This window comes from Brassica napus, chromosome C5, assembly GCF_020379485.1.
Source record: "Brassica napus cultivar Da-Ae chromosome C5, Da-Ae, whole genome shotgun sequence".
NCBI classification, from domain to species: Eukaryota; Viridiplantae; Streptophyta; class Magnoliopsida; order Brassicales; family Brassicaceae; genus Brassica; species Brassica napus.
In genome coordinates this window covers 3,267,896-3,288,463 of record NC_063448.1, presented here as the reverse complement: position 1 = coordinate 3,288,463, position 20,568 = coordinate 3,267,896, and the positions used below count along the sequence as shown (strand labels likewise).

General features: G+C 38.1%; 4 protein-coding genes across 5 annotated transcripts in view; 3 read left to right on the top strand and 1 right to left on the bottom strand.

Annotated features, from left to right (window-relative positions):
* LOC106415516 (U-box domain-containing protein 4) overlaps positions 1-20,568 on the top strand; it is a 29,784-nt gene that overhangs the window by 8,200 nt on the left and 1,016 nt on the right. The window contains exon 1 of one of the 2 annotated variants that reach the window (XM_013856257.3): positions 10,695-11,698. The exons of the other annotated variant lie outside the window; for it this stretch is intronic. Within the exon in view, the coding sequence (XP_013711711.1) occupies positions 10,831-11,698 (868 nt within the window). The 5' untranslated portion in view covers positions 10,695-10,830. Of the gene's footprint in view, positions 1-10,694; positions 11,699-20,568 lie in introns of those variants that run through there. 2 annotated transcript variants of the gene reach the window in all.
* Positions 7,620-9,310, top strand: LOC106415519 (UPF0725 protein EMB2204-like). Its single transcript, XM_013856261.3, has 6 exons — positions 7,620-7,793; positions 7,890-7,953; positions 8,037-8,177; positions 8,256-8,543; positions 8,623-8,709; positions 8,800-9,310. The coding sequence occupies exons 1-6, from the start codon at positions 7,660-7,662 to the stop codon at positions 9,163-9,165; spliced, it is 1,080 nt and encodes a 359-aa protein (XP_013711715.2). The 5' UTR covers positions 7,620-7,659; the 3' UTR covers positions 9,166-9,310.
* Positions 11,805-12,702, bottom strand: LOC106415520. Its single transcript, XM_013856262.3, has 2 exons — positions 12,301-12,702; positions 11,805-12,219 (listed from the first exon to the last, which is right to left on the bottom strand). The coding sequence occupies exons 1-2, from the start codon at positions 12,565-12,567 to the stop codon at positions 11,902-11,904; spliced, it is 585 nt and encodes a 194-aa protein (XP_013711716.3). The 5' UTR covers positions 12,568-12,702; the 3' UTR covers positions 11,805-11,901.
* On the top strand, positions 13,798-15,464 carry LOC106415518 (UPF0725 protein EMB2204). The gene is made up of 5 exons (XM_013856260.3): positions 13,798-14,088; positions 14,188-14,328; positions 14,407-14,694; positions 14,774-14,860; positions 14,955-15,464. The coding sequence occupies exons 1-5, from the start codon at positions 14,032-14,034 to the stop codon at positions 15,318-15,320; spliced, it is 939 nt and encodes a 312-aa protein (XP_013711714.2). The 5' UTR covers positions 13,798-14,031; the 3' UTR covers positions 15,321-15,464.

The window sequence follows — 20,568 nt, the reverse complement described above, 5'->3', positions numbered from 1 at the left end:
TACAAACGATCGAAACGATCGTTTATATAGAAATGAAAAAGTGAAGTTACTGTGTATGCATAGTGACAGTGGGCTCCACAACGTTTATAATGTCAAAAGTTTCGGCCATAAATATTGACGCTTGATTCTTTTTACGTTTATAACAGATTGTGTTTACTTGTATATATTTTGGAAAGCCTCGACAACAAGGCCGGGGCCTAAAAATTTATTAATAAGAAGTAAGCCCATTTTTATCTTCAAATTCGACGTGCTATAAACTCCGATTATAAGAAAATTGTTATAAATAATGCTAGAGAGAGACGACCGTGAGGAGAGGGAGAGAGAGAGAGAATCGGCATCTTGTCTTTTTCTTATTAGATTATGATTTGTACTCTTTCTATATTTATATTTCATTTCTTTAGTCTTTCCATTAATCTATGACGGTGTAATTTCCTATATATAAAGGGCTTCTTATGTTTATGAATAATACAGAAACATAGATTTCATTCTCAAGTTTCACAACACGTTATCAGCACGATAGAATCTAAATCCCTAAGCTAAAACAAACCGCCTAAAACCCTAACCCTAACCGGCGAACATCTTTACCGGCGAACCATCCCAATCCCGATCGCGAAACCTTACATCTCGATCCTTGTTTGCAATTTGTTCCCGATCAGCTTCAGCTCAAGGCGTTCCTGATCCTAGCTCAGACGATCTCGGCTTGTTCAACCTCAGCTCGCAAACAAGACGATCTCAGACAGCTCGCGGACAGCTCGCGACCCGATCAGTGATAATAGGTTTTTCTACCTATTGCAAATGTTGTAGTATAGGGGGGTTGAGTGAATGTCGAACCAGTCCTAGTGATGTGAATCAGTGAGAATACAAGTCATTTCTTAAGCTAAGCGGATTCAATAGTTGTGAGTGTGTGACAAGTAACAATAGCAAACAGAGCAATACAACAAGGTTTTGATCAATTTAGACAAGTGAATCCATGGGCTAAGGGAATTGATTTCAAGTAACTAAAATCCAATCTAGGTGACAAGCTTTCAATCAAAGTAATCTCTTAAGTCTAAACACAATTCTAGACAAGTCCTATGTCTAGGTAAATGCCCATTTGCTTAGAAATCATTAAACATCAAATGTCTTTGGCTTAATTCAATCAAGCAATCTTTAAGTTCAAGTTCAATAACTATCTAGCAATTTTAACATCAAGTGTCCTTGGCTAATCTCACTAGAGCTTAGTTGAGTTGATTCAAACACTTCATCTAATCATGTCTGATGAGAAGTGTTTAGAAATCAGGTTTAGAGTGATCAAGACTAAACAAGCATTAAGAATACTCAACAAGCAAGTTCATACAAGGATCTAATACAATAACACCATAGATCTTCACTAAGTTACTCTAATCTCCCTAACCCATGAATTCTTAAGGAAACTACTCACTAATCTCCATGAAAACACTTAATCTCATAATAGATTGAAGCATATTCAAGTAGATACAACAGAGAATAAAGATAAACAAGGATTTAAACAAGCAAAACGAAATTAAAACTCAAGAACAGATGATGAACAATTGAAGAACAGCTCAAGAACACTAAGAACAATGATATTTCAAAGAGAGAGAGTTTTGACAAGTTAAATTATTACAAAGTTGGATAATCATGTTTCTTCCCCACTCTTTTGATAAAAAGAAAGCAGATATTATACAGAAAAGTAGGAAAAATCGTGCAAAGGAAAGGTGGGTGGAAGAAAGTGGGAAGTTGGTTAATCCCATCAACTTTCAAGTGGTCCCCGGCAAGGATTGATACACCTATAGTAAATCGATCATAACTTATCCAATACAGCTTCAAATGACTTGAAACCACTTCTATTGGAAAGCTAACTCAATTTCCGGTGTCTCCACAAATTTTGAGCTTCATAAGAGATTTTTAAGGCCTTCATCCGTGTTCATCTTTCACGCTCTGGCTTCAGAGCGGGTACGCCACCTCGCTGCCAAACCCCGCTCCAAATGTTTTGCTTCGTTTCTTCATAACACGCGCGAGCTACAGACCCCGCTCCACCAGGTCGCTCTACATATGGAGCGGGTACGCTACCTCGCTGCGTGAGGTCGCTCTGATAGGGAGATCGCTCAATGATCACTTTTAACACTTCTTTTGGACTCCAATTGCACTCAAAATCCCACCAATGGTCCTCTAACTCATCCATGGTGCTCTCCAACACCTGATATGTACAAATGCAATGATATGCAACCTAAATGTGCCTAAATGATGCTCCAAATGACCAAACCATGCAAGAATAAGAAGTTAAAAACATGTAAATTCACAAGATATCAATCAGCACGTTGGACAGCTCACGTTCCCGATCTCAGCAATCAGACAGCTTGCGACAACATCAGCTCGCGTTCCGATCAGTTCCAGCTCGCGGTTCATCTCTTTGGTGGTCCATTCAATTCTAATTGAGGTTAAGGTAATTCGAAACCTTAAAGAGAACCCATAATCGAATTTGATTGTTTGATAAGAATCGAAACCATAAAACTACAAACCCTAATAGTATGATCTAATGTTGAAATCAAAACCATAGGGTAATAGATCAAAACCTCAATGAGTAAATCGAAGCTCATAATCATAAGTTCGATACCCCAAACCCTAATCGAGATTGATTGTTTGATCAATTAGAATCGAAACCTTAATGGTTTTGAATCTCAAAACCCCAATGATCTAATGATCAAAATCGTTTTCCTAATACCTGTAGCCGCATACATGCATAATGCATGCTATGCATGAAATCGATTAAAACCCTAAAGCTAATGCATAATCGATTTTATCCAAACCCTAATTAATCTTTGAGATCGAAATTGATTGTTTGAATGATTGTATGTTTAGATATAGTATGCTAGCCTTGATTAATTAAAACCGTATTGAATTTGATTACATAGAAATCGAATGCTAGGATTGATAATCTCATTCTTGAATTTGGTTGTTTGAATTGATAAAACTGATTGAATAATTTTCAAATTGAAGTCGTGTTGATTGTTTGATCAAAACCCTAATGTCTTGAAATTAAATTCGAATACTATCTTGTTTGATTGATTAAAACCGAATGTCTGAATTGAAATAGAATCGCTAGCTAGGTTAATTGATTTACGCACTCTCGTCTTGATAATGATCCGGCTAGTATTGATAGTTTTCATACATTCTCGAATGAACCCTAATTGTTGCATTGCTCAACTGTTTGATTGCAATTACACATTGAACTCTTAGAAAACCGTTTGCTAAGATTGAAAACGAATAACCATTGTATTGATTGCATTGAAACCGTTTGCTAAGATTGTAGCCGTGCGGCTTGTTTACATCATGCATGCATAATAGTACGAACTGATTGCATATAGAATCTGAATGCTAAGATTGAACATGTATGCATCATATACAAATGACCTATTTGCATCAAACCTAGAATCCGGATTGCTTGAGCATATTGATCGCATTCGCTTGAACACTTTTAAATCTAAATTATGAAACATATGATTTCAGATGTCGAAAATCAACAACTTGGATTTTGCTACTCTAAGTCTCTCTGGAGATAATTACTTGCAATGGTCACTTGATGCTAAGATCATCTTAAAATCTAAGGGACTCGGTGAATGTATCACCGAGGGCAATAATGCAAGTGAGAAAGATAGATATGAAGCTATATTAATTATACGCCATCATCTTATTGAGAGTCTCAAAGATCAGTATTTGACTATTGAGAATCCTTTAGACCTTTGGACAGAGTTGAAAATGAGATATGATCACCAGAGAACGGTGTTATTACCAAAGGCTATGTATGAATGGAGGAATCTTAGAATCCAGGACTTCAAGTCCGTGGACGAGTATAACTCGGTCCTGTTTAAAATAGTTTCAAAATTGAAACTGTGTGGTGAGAATATAACGGATAAAGATATGCTTGAGAAAACATTTTCCACCTTCCACACAAGCAATGTGTTGTTACAACAACAGTACCGTGAGAAGGGCTTCACAACTTATGCTAATCTGATCTCTTGTCTTTGCTCGCTAAGCAGAACAATGAACTGTTGATGAGAAACAGTGAATTGAGACCACATGGAACAAATCCATTATCTGAGGCACATGCGACCGTAAATGCTAAGAAAGAGTCGAACCATGTCCAGAGTGATAGCCAACACAACTGTGGTTGTGGAAAATGGCATGGACGTGGTGGTCGAGACCGAAACTCGTTTGGTCGAGGCGAAGGCAACTCATATGGCCGTGGCTCCTATGGAGGCCGTGGTACATCTTTCAAGCCACAAAACTCGACCAAATCCGTGTGCCATAGATGTGGTATGGATAATCATTGGGCTAAGACATGTAGGACTCCCAAACATCTCGTTGACCTCTACCAAGAGTGTTTGAAAGGGAAGAATCCTGAAGTCCACATGACATATCAAGATGGTGAAGATGATTTCAATCATGACCAAGATGATCTTATGGATTATGAAACTTCAGATTGTTTAAAAGATTGAAGTTGATTTCGACATTTGTGTTCTAAATTTTTGTGTTCTTTGCTTTGGTGTTTTTCCATGTTTTGTTTTCTTTGAACCTGTTTTATTAAACATAATAAATGAATGATTTTATATGAAGTCTCTAAAGTATCATTCCGGGTATAGCCAGTCTCATAGAGGGCTACGACCAGGCTAACATCATGTTGCCTAAAGGTACGCATCTAGAGATATCTGATGCATTGTATTCACACAGCTCTAAGAAAAGCTTATTGAGCTTTAAAGACATTTGAATGAATCGCTTTCATATTGAGACTAAGGGCGAAGGAAACAAAGAGTTCCTTCAGATCATAGAGATTGTCCAAGGCTATAAGAAAGTCCTAGAGTCTATACATGCGCTCTCTACTGGCCTTTTACTATGCTAAGGTAGGAATGATAGAGACCAATGCTGGTGAGTTCACGTCCCAAGCGTTTAATGATTATTGTATGTCCATGGAGGTAAGTGTGGAACACTCCGTGGCACATGTACATACACAGAACGGCTTGGCCGAATCATTCATAAAACGAATTCAGCTAATAGCTAGACCATTGCTTATGAGGTCTAAGCTTCTGGCCACAGCTTGGGGACACATGGTCTTGCATGTGGCCGAACTGATTCGTATTAAACTGTCTAGTGAACATAAATATTCCCCATCACAATTGCTTACGGGTCATGAGCCAGACATATCCCAGCTTAAGACATTTGGTTGTGCCGTCTATGTACCAATTGCACAACCACAGAGAACTAAGATGGGACCTCAAAGAAGGATGAGGATATATGTTGGATATGATTTCCCCACGATTATAAAATACCTTGAGCCAACTACGGGTGATTTATTTAAGGCCAGGTATGCGGATTGTCACTTTGATGAATCCGAACATCCAACATTAGGGGGAGATAGCAATAAGCTGGTAAAAAAAAGATTACATGGAATCAAACATCCTTATCTTGGCAAGATCCTCAGACTCATGAATGTGATTTAGAAGTCCAAAAGATTATACATTTACAAAAGCTAGTTAATCAACTGCCAGATTCCTTTGCTGACCCGAAAACAGTGACTAAGTCATATATACCAGCTGCTAATGCACCAATCAGAATTGATGTTCAAGAGGGACACAATCAAGTTGCTACAGAGTCTAGACAACGTTTGAAACGTGGTAGACCAATAGGTTCCAAAGATAAGAGCCCTCGGAAAACTAAGAAAGGTGCAGAGAATGAAACCGCGGTTGTCGAAGCCCTAGACACGACCGCGGCCGTTCCTAAATCCCGGGCTTAATCGCGGCCGATCCCAAAACTCTAATAGCGATCGCGGCCGATCATAAGATCTTAGATGCGGCCGGCCCTGATGTATCTAATACTGATTCTAGGGACGCCAAGATTCAAGGTACTGAAGGTCCTGATAATAATGAGATCTCAATAAACTATGTCTTGTCTAGGATACAATGGAACAGAAAGAATGTCGACATTGATGATATATTTGCATACAAGGTAGCACTTGAACTTATGAATTTGATGAGGATCATGAACCCACGTCTATTTATGAGTGCACTCAACGATCAGATTGGATCAAATGGAAAGAAGCTATAAACGTGGAGTTAAACTCTTTAAAGAAGAGAGATGTCTTTGGACCAATAGTCCGGACACCATATGATGTTAAACCAGTCGGCTATAAGTGGGTCTTTGTGAGGAAAAGAAATGAACACGGCAAGGTCGTGAGATATAAAGCACGGCTTATTGCACAAAGATTCTCACAGAGACCAGAAATCGATTATGAGGAAACATATTCCCCTGTGGTGGATGCTACTACTTTTAGATTCCTGATAAGTCTGGCTATAAGAGAAAAATTAGACTTGCGGTTAATGGATGTTGTAACTGCATACTTATATGGTCCACTGGATAATGAGATTTATATGAAAGTACCAGAGGGTATAGAGTTGAAAAACAAATCGAATACTCAAGAACAACACTGTATAAAGTTAAATAAATCACTTTATGGATTGAAATAATCAGGCTGAATGTGGTACAATCGACTAAGTGAGTACTTAGTGAAAGAGGGATATAAGAATGATCTGATCAACCCTTGTATCTTTATAAAGAAATTCGGCCAGGGCTTTGAGATCATAGCAGTGTATGTTGATGATTTAAATATCCTAGGAGCCTCTGGAGAAATCTCTCAAACAGTTGAATATCTTAAGTACAGCTTGAGTACATAAGAGATGGAATCCTTGTGCATCAAATGACATGTACAGAAAAAATACTCAAGAGATTCAACATGGCCGAGTCTCACCCATTATCTAGCCCCATGGTCGTGAGGTCCCTCGGCCTGGACACTGATCCGTTCCGTCCTAAGATGGACGATAAAGATGTCCTTGGTCCTGAAGTGCCATATCTCAGTGCCATAGAAGCTTTGATGTATCTGGCTAGTCACAACGATCAGATATATGTTTTGCGGTGAATCTATTGTCTAGATTAACCTCTTGTCCAGCCCAAAGGCACATGAACGGGATTAAACATGTTCTTCGTTACCTGCAAAGAACGAAAGACTTGAGTTTATTTTATGCTAACCAAAACAAATAAGGTTTAGTTGATTTTGCTGATGCATGTTATCTTTCGGATCCACACAATGCTCGATCACAGACAGACTATGTTTTCACACATGGTGGAACAGCCATATCATGGCGTTCCATGAAGCAGACGATCGCGGTCACATCTTCAAACCATTCGGAGATCTTGGATGTTCATGAAGCCAGCCGCGAGTTGTTCAGAACAGGGAGAGTAATACGTGTTGTACTCTTTTTCCTTTACCATGGTTTTGTCCCACTGGATTTTCCTGATAAGGTTTTAATGAGGCAACATCTAAAGCGTATTACAATCTCTGTACGGTTATGGCATCCAAGGGAGAGTGTTATAAATCATATTGTGGATGTCCATAACCGGTCCGGTTCATAACCGGCCCAATGCTAGAGATAGAGAGTCGACCGTGAGGAGAGAGACAGAGAATCGACATCTTACCTTTTCCTTATTAGATTATGATTTGTACTCTTTCCATTATTCTATGACGGGTAATTCCCTATATATATAATGGACTTCTCAGGTACAAACATACATTTTATTCTTTAGTTTCACGTCAAAAATAGGTTTCTCTGCATGTCGACCAACGAACCCGAGCAGGAGAACAGAGCCCTGGAAGAGACCGGAGGTAACGAGGATAGGGATACTCCAATGATTACGCTTGACGAGATTGCCGTCACTACCGATGATGAATACGACGTCCCCGGTCGGTAAGTTTATTCTTCGACTCAGTTGTGCTCTAGTTCTGAGCGAGTTTTTATAAGGGTTAAGCTTGATTGAAAAGTTTGTTTGTTTGTGAATCTAAGGGAGATGATGAGTACCGATTTGCGAGGAGACTCTTCAAGGAGGGATCATCCCTGCCAATTTGACGTAAGTCTTAACCTGAATCCATTAGTTTTTTTCTCTTGATTTAGAAGCTAACCTAAATGATAATTTTCTCCTTAATTAATTAGGGTTTTGATTTACCCACTGTTGGTCCAATCTCATCTTATCGGTTGAGACACTTTGAGCACGCGCGGTACTGGCACCCTTCAAATAAAGCGTTTGTTAAGGTTTATGCCCAGCTGGGACTTCATCGTTACAATTTTTTGGAGGTAATAATCCTGTTTTCAATTGTTTTACATCATTCTTTATCAATTCCTTTCTAATTCATTGAAATTATTTTGTTTCAGGGGACTAACTACCGGTTCTCTCTCTTACAAAGTTACAACAGGGGTATGACTTCCGGGGCTGCCCGGTACTACCTCTCCCTGTTTGCAGACTGTCCAGATTCTGGTCGTACGCTCCCTTTCCATGCGCTTGTTAGTGAAAACCGCATCGGTCGTCTGGATATCTCGGTCCACATAGCTAGACCCCGATGTTCAGAGGAGCAGCCTCGACTTTGCCGACCAACCTACACATGTAGTCCTCTGCCTCGCTGGCCCTCCTCAGAGATGTTTGCCCAGCGGCGTTTTTACACGGTAAATACAATTCAATTAACACCTATCAAACACAATTTTTATTTCCCCTATTCATGTGTGTTTTCATTGACTTTTGTAGTTGAATGAACACGAGCTGCGAAACACTGATTGGGTTCGTTTGTATTTGGATCTTGCACACAGTACCTGCGATAGGGGTATGACTGACGTAAGTTGTATTTTATTTTTTTTGCATTGTTGTTTGTTCTATTGATTATTGCCGATCATGAAATTTTCTATTGTCTTTTTTTTTTTGCAGAGCCAACTCTCTGATTTCTACATTGAGCAAGTGGCCATTCGAAGTCTCAGTGATGCGGATCCGCCGAGACTCGACTCCAAGAGCGTTGTCGTCTACATGGTATACAAAGACTTGGCCAAGGATCGGCTTGGTGAGCCGTGTTACCGCAAAGCCATCATTAGACGGGTCTACGATGAGTCTTCACGATCATTGACTTTCCAAGGTAAGCATTGGAGCTTTTCTGAGGAGAAGGAGAAGAAGAAGAAAAAAAAAGACAAGAAGAGATTTGCACTGCTCAAGAAACGTTTAGGTGTTTGCGGAGCCTGGCGTTTGGGGATCGATGTCTACAGGAAACGTGGCATCCGCTCTTCTTCGACCACTCGTTAATCAGTGATTTATCCGAGTACTATTACTATGTTTTTTTGTGCTTTTTGTGTGTTAAGTGGATCAGTCTCCGCACGTTGTTTAGTTCAGCACTTATGTCTTGACTTTTTTTTTCTTATAAAAAAAAATTGACTTTGTTATGCATTCATCTATTTTGTCATATTATGTCTGCAATTTGATAAAAAAGACTGAATGATTGGTGACCGGACATTCTTTTTCTTTTAGAGGAACATTGGGTCTCAGATGTGTTTATCAATGAATGTATCAAAAGTGGTAGGATGAGAGTTAAGCCATCTCTTTACATGATATCAATCATTCTTCAGATCATGTGGTTACTCTTCGGATCATAATCTATATTATTAAAAGAGAAGTACCCATTTGAAAATGTTCTTACTTCATTAATTTTTTTTACTTGTCTTTTTCAGTTGCATTTATGAAATATACTAAAACGAATAAAACTGCCTAATTTATTACTTGTCTTTTCAGTTACATTAATGAAATATGCTTAAATGAATTTAAACTTCATATTTTATTGTTTGTCTTTTTCAGTTACCTTAATGAAATATCCTTAAATAAATTTGGACATAATGTCATTTAATCAACAAAAAAACTCATGAGTTATCTTTACGTGCATAATTTTTAAAATCTATAATTTTAATAATGGAGATTTTTAAAAACGTGCATCATTAAAATGTTACCTAAAACATGCAGCACTAATATATAACATGCATCAATAAAACTAGAATTTGACTCACACAATTGTACGGATATTATTTTTAGTTGATTAAATTTAAAAATAATTATTTATTCAAAAAATATTTAAGAATGGCTATGTTTTTAAAAATTATATGGTATTATTTGCTCATAACTAATTTGTCATTTGATAAATTGTTAGAAAGAAAATTTTAGCATAATATAACTCAGTTGTCATTTGCTAAATTTATAGTTTTTATTTATATTTTTTATTATTTAATTATAATATTTTCATTTTATATTTGAAAGATAAATGAATTTTCTTTCAAACAATATTTTTGTAAATGTATTTTTTTAAAAAATAATCAGTTAAAATTGTTATTATCATTGAATATAATTATTTTGACATAATTTGAGTTTTCGTTTACATCAAAACTTATCATATTTTAGGATAATTTTAATTTAAAATGTAATTTTCATATTTTTCAAACAAATTCTAATAATATTTTTTAACTATTTTGTTATAATTGTTTAAAAAATATTGAGTTGCATTTCAAATAAAAAGGTAAAGATATTGAAAATATTCTTATTAAAATATGTAAAATTTAATATAATTTTAAAGAAATTTTCAAAATAAAAAAAATTACGCATAAAATAATCATGATTTTTGTTAACTGGACGGATCATTATTTATATGATATCGCACACAAAAAAAAATTCTATTTTTAAAATTATCTAATTAACACTATAGTCATTTTTCTTATATTTTTTATACGAGATGTCTTGTAAGAAAAAGTACATCACCTGGATAAGTACAACATTCGATTTCCAAGGACGACGACTCTCTTTTGTTACTCTTTCGTTCTTTGTTAATAATACTATTCCAACTTCTTAGCTAATTCGAAGTGACTTCGTTCAACAAAGGTCAAACTAGCTTTTGTAAGTAATACAGAGAGAGAGATTGATCGCATCGCCATGGAAACAGCAAAGCGCAGAACGATAGAAACCATCGTCTCCAAGCTCAGCTCCGTCTCCGAGCAGACCAGAGCCGCCGCTCTAGCCGAGCTCAGGCTCATCTCCAAACAAGACCCCGAAAGCCGTCCCATCATCGCCGACGCCGGAGCCATCCCCTACCTCGCCGAGACTCTATACTCCTCCTCCCCCTCCTCCCAGGAAAACGCCGCCGCGACCCTCCTCAACCTCTCCATCACCTCCCGCGAACCCCTCATGTCCTCGCGCGGATTACTCGACGCGCTCTCCCACGCGCTCCGCCACCACGACACCACCACCTCCCCCGCCGCGGTCCAATCCTCCGCCGCCGCGATCTACAGCCTCCTGATCGCGGAGGAGTCTTACCGCCCCGTCGTCGGATCGAAGCGAGACATCATCTTCTCTCTCATCCACGTCATCAGGTACCAAGACTCGCACCCGAGATCGATCAAAGACGCGCTCAAGGCGCTCTTCGCCGTCGCTCTCTGCCCGGCGAACAGATCAACGATGATCTCCCTCGGCGCGATCCCGGCGCTCTTCTCCCTCATCGTGAAGGACTCGCGGTGCGGGATCGTGGAGGACGCGACGGCGGTTATGGCGCAGGTCGCCGGGTGCGAGGAGAGCGAGGAAGGGATGAGGAGAGTCTCCGGAGCCAGCGTGCTGGCGGATCTGCTGGATCCGTGCACCGGCTCGAGCCTTCGGATCAAGGAGAACGCGGTCAGCGCGCTTTTGAATTTAGCGAGGTGCGGCGGAGACGAAGCGCGTTCGGAAGTTGCGTCTGCGGTTGCGTCTGGTGCGGATGAAGGAGCTATGGAAGGGATCGTGTACGTTGCTGAGAGCGGGAGTAATAAAGGAAGGAAGAAGGCGGTTGATCTGTTGAGGCTCGTTTCAAACGATTCACGACGTTTCGATCGTCTGATCAGTGATAACGATAATAATCCGAGTAGTATCTGATCATCTGCTTATCATTTTGTACAACTTTTGCTAATCCATTTACTTCATTCAAAACACAGAGTTTATATACATTAATGTAAATGTCATTGTCACACTTTTGAATCAAGAATCAAGAACTGGTTTGTACATTTTGTGTTCTTCACCGAGCAATAGAGAGCGTAGAATCGCGTCGCAAGTGCCGTCGTAGTGGACGATGAGATGTACGCCTTGAGGGATCTCGTGGTAGTTGATCAAAGGCTGCTTCTGGAGAATGCATCTTTGAAGTTGAAACGGGACGACTTTGTCTTCCTTCCCATGCCAGATGTGGACAGAGCTTTCTTCAGTGATGTTTAGATCCGCTGGTTCGAAGTTCCATTGCCCGAAACAAGCCACAAAATCGTCTCTTAGCGTATCGAAAACATTTCTTTCGCGTAGCTTATCCTATAAGGTAGAGAGAGAGAGAGAGAGAGATATTAGAATCGTCACTATGAGATTGCAAGAAAACTAGGGATTGAGTGTGACCTTGGTAAGCATGGGAAAGCCGGTGGTACGCTTGAGAACCTCCACGTCATGGCTGTTGAAGTAGACTGGATAATAGAAATATATATAAGGAAAAGAAAGATAGACGCCAGAAATTGATGGCAGCTGTGTGTGAGTGTGTGTGATCAACAAAACCACTACCCAAACCATAAACCTCCCAACTTCCCCCACATAAAAAACAACAAAACCACTTTCTTCTTCTTCTTCTCCTCTTGTTCTTTGTTTCATTCTTCTTCCTTCAACAATCATACACACATAACAAGTCAACCCTAATAATAGTATTCAATGGATGGTTTTATTCCAATGGCGTTTAAAGCTATGATGAAAAAACGAACTCGGCGGCGTTACGAATGTCTCTCTACCTCCGGTGGCACTACAAAAGAGTCTTACGTTGACGAATACTTCTTCCCCTTAGACGATATATTAATCGGGAATTGTTTCCATACGATTGTTTAATATTAAATATATAAAAAATACTTAACATAAGTATATAATTTATATTTTACTACATATTTTCAATGATGCTTTACCTTTAATCTAAACTTTAATATTGTAATTATATGTATTTGGATCAATATTTACCTTTAATCTAAACGTATATGATATTATCGGTAGATATTGTTAATATCAGTTGTTAATATATATTTATTAATTAAATGTCCTAAATATCATGATAAATATATATATATATATATATATATATTAAATATATTTTCAAAATAATAGTATATATATCGGTAGAATGGTTTAATGTTTATTGAATATCTTAAATATCATGATAAATACATATAGATATATATATACACACATATATATAATTTTAAATAAAAATATTAATTAAACTAATGACTTATCCTAAAATTATGGAAAGATGACAACTAAGCACTTTTACTTCTCAAATACATATATATAATTTTAAATAAAAATATTAATTAAACTAATGACTTATCCTAAAATTATGGAAAGATGACAACTAAGCACTTTCACTTCTCAAATAATAGTATAGATTATAAAAAATATTTTGATCCAAAATTTATTTCCCATAAATAAAAAAATAAACATAAAAAAATAATACATTGATTATCAACATGATATTAATGTTTTATAATTTATAATCCTAATTTAAATTTGTATTTAAGTCAATAATTTAATTTTTTATAAAACTAAATATTAAACTGATGTTATAAATCATGGAATGGATTGCCATTAATTAGGTCCGGTCCAAGACCGGTCCAATACCTAGAAGATAGAGAGATGGTCGAATCCTAGAGAGAGGAGAGATACGGGGCCACAAAGGTTGGAAAATTCCTTTTCCTATCATTTATTATGTATTAGTAGTTTTCCTAATCCTAGTAAATTTAGGTTTTGGATACTTTCCATTTATCTTTCATCTTGTAATCTTTATATAAATGAACCTCATTGATCATTAATAATAACACATAAATATTTAGTCTCTAAACTCTCTAATTACAACACATTATCACACGATAGACTCCAAAACTCTGACGATAGATTCCAAAACTCTGAGACAAAACCTAACCCAAAATATGTTCACATAAACCCTAAATCAGGGGCAACTTCAAATAGATCTATCTATCAAACCCCGAAATCAGGCGCAACTTCAAATAGATCTATCTATCAAACCCCTAGGAACGAGCCGCATATCAAATTGATCAAGTATCGATCAAAACGTAACTTAAGAAAAACAATCTCATGGCTTGCCAAAGAGGAGAGGGAGAAGACGGTCGTCCGCAAGTAATAAAGTTCGATGTAAGTTTTTCTTTCCTTTTTTGTTGGAATCTCGTCTATGATTTGATTTGTTTGGTAAGAAATTGCAAACCTAAATTGATAATTTTATTCCTTAATTAGGGTTTTGATTTACCCACTGTTGGTCCAATCTCATCTTATCGGTTGAGACACTTTGAGCACGCGCGGTACTGGCACCCTGAAGATGAAGCGTTTGTTAAGGTTTATGCCCAGTTGGGACTTCATCGTTACAATTTTTTGGAGGTAATAATCCTGTTTTCAATTGTTTTACATCATTCTTTATCAATTCCTTTCTGATTCATTGAAATTATTTTGTTTCAGGGGACTAACTACGGGTTCTCTCTCTTACAAAGTTACAACAGGGGTATGACTTTCGGGGCTGCCCCGTACTACCTCACCCTGTTTGCAGACTGTCCAGATTCTGGTCGTACGCTTCCTTTCCATGCGCTTGTTAGTGAAAACCGCATTGGTTGTCTGGATATCTCGGTCCCCATAGCTAGACCCCGATGTTCAGAGGAGCAGCCTCGACTTTGCCGACCAACCTACACATGTAGTCCTCTGCCTCGCTGGCCCTCCTCAGAGATGTTTGCCCAGCGGCGTTTTTACAAGGTAAACACAATTGAATTAACACCTACTAAACACAATTTTGATTTCCCCTATTCATGTGTGTTTTCATTGACTTCTGTAGTTGAATGAACACGAGCTGCGAAACACTGATTGGGTTCGTTTGTATTTGGATCTTGCACACAGTACCTGCGATAGGGGTATGACTGAGGTAAGTTTTATTTTATTTTTTTTGCATTGTTGTTTGTTCTATTGATTATTGCCGATCATGAAATTTTCTATTGTCTTTTTTTTTTTTTTTGCAGAGCCAACTCTCTGATTTCTACATTGAGAAAGTGGCCATTCGAAGTCTCAGTGATGCGGATCCGCCGAGACTCGACTCCAAGAGCGTTGTCGTCTACATGGTATACAAAGACTTGGCCAAGGATCGGCTTGGTGAGCCGTGTTACCGCAAAGCCATCATTAGACGGGTCTACGATGAGTCTTCACGATCATTGACTTTCCAAGGTAAGCATTGGAGCTTTTCTGAGGAGAAGGAGAAGAAGAAGAAAAAAAAAGACAAGAAGAGATTTGCACTGCTCAAGAAACGTTTAGGTGTTTGCGGAGCCTGGCGTTTGGGGATCGATGTCTACAGGAAACGTGGCATCCGCTCTTCTTCGACCACTCGTTGATCAGTGATTTATCCGAGTACTATTACTATGTTATTTTGTGCTTTTTGTGTGTTAAGACATCTCTTTACATGATATCAATCGTTCTTCAGATCATGTGGTTACTCTTCAGACTAATTCAAGGGAATGTAAAAAAAAGTCTCTAAATTGGTAGGTAAACTTGTATTTATTTGGGGTTTAAGGTTTGTTTTTTGCATGGTAAACGATATATTATATTGAGGCAACACTTATAGTTAGGTTTTCACGGGTTTGGGGATTGTTTTGCAAGGTATATATATATATATCAATTGTTATTCAAATAATTGCGATGATAACATAAAATGTTTTCAACGACATCTTAAGCAATGGTTATATATACCCATTTTAAATAAATATATATTCATTATTTAAGGAAATGGATGAAAATCGTTTTATAAATAATTTCCTTAAAATTTTATTTTAAGCTAAAAGCAGTGGTAGTGGCAGTGCTGTAAATGTTTTTTTTTAAATAATGGGACCTCCAAAAATGTCTTCTAGACCGTACGATTATATAATATGACCGAAAGCTAGATCCTCCAGTCAATTATCATTATCAGAGACAATTCAGAATTACATATATTGCAAGTTGACCACAAACTCTTCACCATCGTTTCTTTAATTGACTAACAAACCCAACATTTTTACATGCCAAATATATTATTATTTGTCTGCAACAATATATTTCATTTTCAACCCGTTAGAACTCATAAAAACAGGTGTAAGTTTCCAAATTTCACACCAGTATAATTTTCAAAAAATAATTTATTTGAGAACAAAAATTAAACGAAATAAAAAAATATAAAATTTGGAAGAATGACCATTGTTGCAAAAAAAAAAAATATCAAATAAACACCACCAAATATACCATTCTGGTTTAATAACGAAAATGGTTCACAAAACCAAAACAACAACCTCAAACACATACAAATCTTGAGAAATCAAAGACCAAACAAAAGCACATCAGCATTTTAACACATTTATATAAACGAAAAAACGTCAACGACTCCGCGCTTGCGCGGAGACAATCCATCTAGTACCCATTAACTAGGCAGTAGGTGTGCCGTTGTTATCTTCTTTATAATTATACCAAAAGAATTAGTGAGTCTTTAAAAATGTTAATCAAATAAACTGTGATAGCTCATTTAGTTTTTTTTTTCTCAATGACATTGTTAATTTAATTGAAGGCTGAAAACTTGAGGCAGCAGACTGTTCATCAGCTGCGTCGGATTTTGACCGTTCGCCAAGCTGCACGTTGTTTTCTAGTCATCGGGGAGTATTATGGACGGCTCAGAGCTCTTAGCTCTCTTTGGTTGTCTCGACCACAAGAGTAAGTCACATTTATAGTAATTCATTTTATACATCTTATATTTTTTTTTTTTTTTTTTTTTTTTGTCATCAATTTTACAGACTCATATTGACTCTGTGAACCAAACTGGGAGATCTTGATCCATGTGAACTACAAAAGACGTTTCCTTCCTAGCACTGCGGGCTAAGCTATCCGCCTTCTTGTTCTGCGTTCTTGGTACATAGATAATCTCTACTCGGAAAAAACTCTCTTTCAGGCTGTTTATATCTTCCAAATAACTTGCAAATGCTGGCCATTCTTCTGGTTCTGAAACCATCTTCACCAATTGAGAACAATCCGTTGCAAACGTAACATGAAATTGTCGTAAGTTTTTCATACATTCCATTGCCCATAATAAAGCTTCCATCTCCGCATGAAGAGGAGTAAGAGAAGCCCGAACATTCCTTGCACCCATCAAACCCGCAAATCCTTCTAGAGTACTGTACCATCCTTGACCTGAAAAAATCTCATTCTCTTTCCAGGAACCATCCGTAAAACACCATCTTCCTGGAATTGCCGGAAGAATCATAGCCTCTACCTGTGGAATCCTCTTGTGGTCAGTCAGTATTTGTGCCTCAGCCCAGAGTTTTGATTCTGTTTCTGCCAGTTTAAGGGTATCCAACGGATCCACATCCAGATTACTAAAGACTTTATTATTTCTTCCTTTCCATATATACCATAGTATCCATGCAAACTGATGATCTTCCATCTGTGGAACAATTCTCCAAAAGAGATGATCCATGTTCACAAAGAGAGAACTTGTTGGAAACATAGCTGGACTTGTTGGAATCTTTGAAAGAGCCCATGTCTGAAGTGCAGGAGGACATTCGAAGAATACATGGTTGATCGATTCCTCCTCAGCTCCACATCTTGCACAAACGATATCTCCGGGTATCCCTCGCTTATGCAGATTCTTCTTGACTGCTATACACCCTGTCACCAATTGCCATAGAAAATGCTTAATCTTTGGTTGGCACCGTATTTTCCAACAATATGCCTTCAAAATATCCACTGTGGGTCCAAACACTAATGGTGATCTTTCCTTATCTGGGTATATCCTTTCAATTTGATATCCAGATTTAACCGTGTATTTTCCATTATTTGTGAAATACCATCCATCTTTGTCTGCCATTCGAGTTCTACTCAATGGTATACTTTCTATTAATTTCACATCCTGTGGGTCCACCAAAGCCCGAAGCGCCGGCGAATTCCATCTTCGCAAATGAGGATCAATAAGAGAATCCACTGTAAGGTCTGGGTAAAGATTGTGTTGATTTTTATTTGCTGGTCTCGGGCGAGTGGTTGGGATCCAAGGATCGCTCCATACGGATATAGAAGATCCTGTTCCCACCCTTTTGATTAGTCCTTTGCTTACCAGAGATCTAGCTGAAATAATACTCCGCCAACCATATGACGGAGAATATGAACGAATCGGCTCCAGGGGTGATGCATTCCTGTAATACCGACCTTTAAAAACGCGAGAAAATAAGGTATTTGGCTTCTCTATCAGCCTCCATAATTGTTTACCAAGCATCGCTGTGTTGAAATCAGTGATATCTTTAAATCCTAAACCACCATCCTCCTTACTGACACATACTTTGTCCCATGATTTCCAATGCATTCCTCTTGTATTACCGCCATGGCTCCACCAAAATTGAGCTACTGCACTCGTCAGCTTTTTTGCAGTAGCCTTGGGTAAACGATAGCAAGACATCACATGATTTGGCAAAGCCGTAATCACTGATTTGATGATCACCTCTTTTCCTCCTTTCGTAAAGAACTTAAAAGTCCAGCCATTGACCCTATTATTTAGCCTATCCTGTACGAAGACAAAAACTTGTATCTTAGAACCTCCAAGACTTTCCGGCAATCCTAGATAAGTTCCCATTCCTCCCAGATTCTGTATGCCCAAAATATCTCTTAGCTCTTGTCGGACAGATTCTTCGATTTTGTGTCCAAATTGAATTGAAGACTTATCAAAGTTTATTAGTTGACCTGAAGCTTTCTCATATTCCTTTAAGATCCTTAGAATAGTGTGACACTCTTCCTTTTGAGCTTTACAAAAGAAGAGACTGTCGTCCGCAAAAAGCAAATGCGATATTGAAGGGCATGCTCTGGCCACCTTTATTCCTGTTAATTGTTTCTCCCTCTCCGCCTTCTTAATATTCGCTATCAAAGCCTCGGTACACAGAATAAATAAGTAGGGAGATAAAGGATCTCCTTGACGTAAGCCCCTCTGTGGTATAATGAGTCCTCGAGGTTGGCCATTTAAAAGAACCCTATATTGAACCGATGATATACATTCCACCATTAGTTTAATCCAATGACCATGGAACCCCATTTTCTGTAATAACGCCTTAATAAATTCCCATTCTACCCGGTCGTATGCCTTACTCATATCCGTTTTGACAGCCATATATTTTCCTTTACACGCCGCATTAGTCCTTAATCCATGAAACATTTCCTGTGCTATAAGAATATTATCAGAAATCAAGCGTCCTGCCACAAATGCCGATTGCGTTTCTGAGACCAGGGAAGGTAGCAATAACTTCAAACGTTGACACAAAACCTTCGAAATAATTTTATACCCTACATTACATAAGCTGATAGGTCGCAGCTCCGTCATCCTTGTAGGTCTCTCTGTCTTTGGAATCATACAAATATTAGTAATATTTAACCTTGCATCCATTTCTCCAGACACCAAAAAATCATTCACCATCTCCACCAAATCTCCCTTAATAATATGCCATGAATGTTGAAAAAAGAGAGCTGTCATGCCATCCGGCCCTGGTGCCTTCTCTGGATGCATCATGAATAAAGCATCTCTGACTTCATCCTCTGTCGCTATCCGCAGTAATTGTTGATTCATCAGTGGAGTTATGCCCGGTGTTACCTCTGAGAGGAACTCGTCAAACTCCGATGGAGAAGTTGTAGTAAATAATTCCTCAAAATATGCAACCGCCACTCTCTCTATTCCATTGTCCTCTGTAATCCATTTTCCTTCAACATCATGTAGCCCTACTATCCTATTACGGACCCTTCGTTGCTTAGTTAAAGCGTGATAGAATTTTGTATTGAGATCTCCAGATGAATACCACATATTTCTGCTTTTCTGATGCCAATACTCCTCCTCGTCCTTGTATGCCTCTTGCAACTTCCTAGATACCTCCATAATATCCTCCTGAGATCTAGTATCATCTGATTGTACCTCTTCAAGTGCTTTCTGCAAGTCTGATATTTTTTCCTTCCCATAAGGTGGATTATTTTTCCTCCATTTAGCTATCTCACGGCGGCAATTACTAATTTGTTCCACTATACCAGTCCTTGTTCCTTCATTATTATCGGACCATCCCATTGTAATTGATTCCATAAGACCTTCTTGTCCAATCCATCTCTTATCAAATCTAAACTGTCCTTTTCTCCTAGAAACTTTATCTTCTAAATAAGCCACCACTGGGCGATGATCCGATGCCACCATCCCTAAATATTCTGTATAAGAACGGGGAAATAGTGTGTGCCACTCCTCATTCGCTAATGCACGATCTAAACGACATCTAACCATTACTGCCCCTTTGCCCTTGCCCCTCCTTCCTTGCCATGACAACTTATTTCCTTTAGCAGGGAACTATAAAATAATCATTAACTTTTGGCTATAATTAATTTTGAATAGGAACCTGATGAGTGACGAAACATCTTGTCAAACAACGACGGATTTGCAGATGGTTCAGTCATCACGGAACCACTTCTCCAATTTCTGAATCGAAATGGAATCTTTATGACTAAATGGGCCAAGTTCCTTTGTCTTAATTTCACTCTTCTGCCACTCTGTTTCCTTTATGTTGTACTATATATGTTAGGATCTTCCTTCACCTCTTTTTCTTTTTTTTA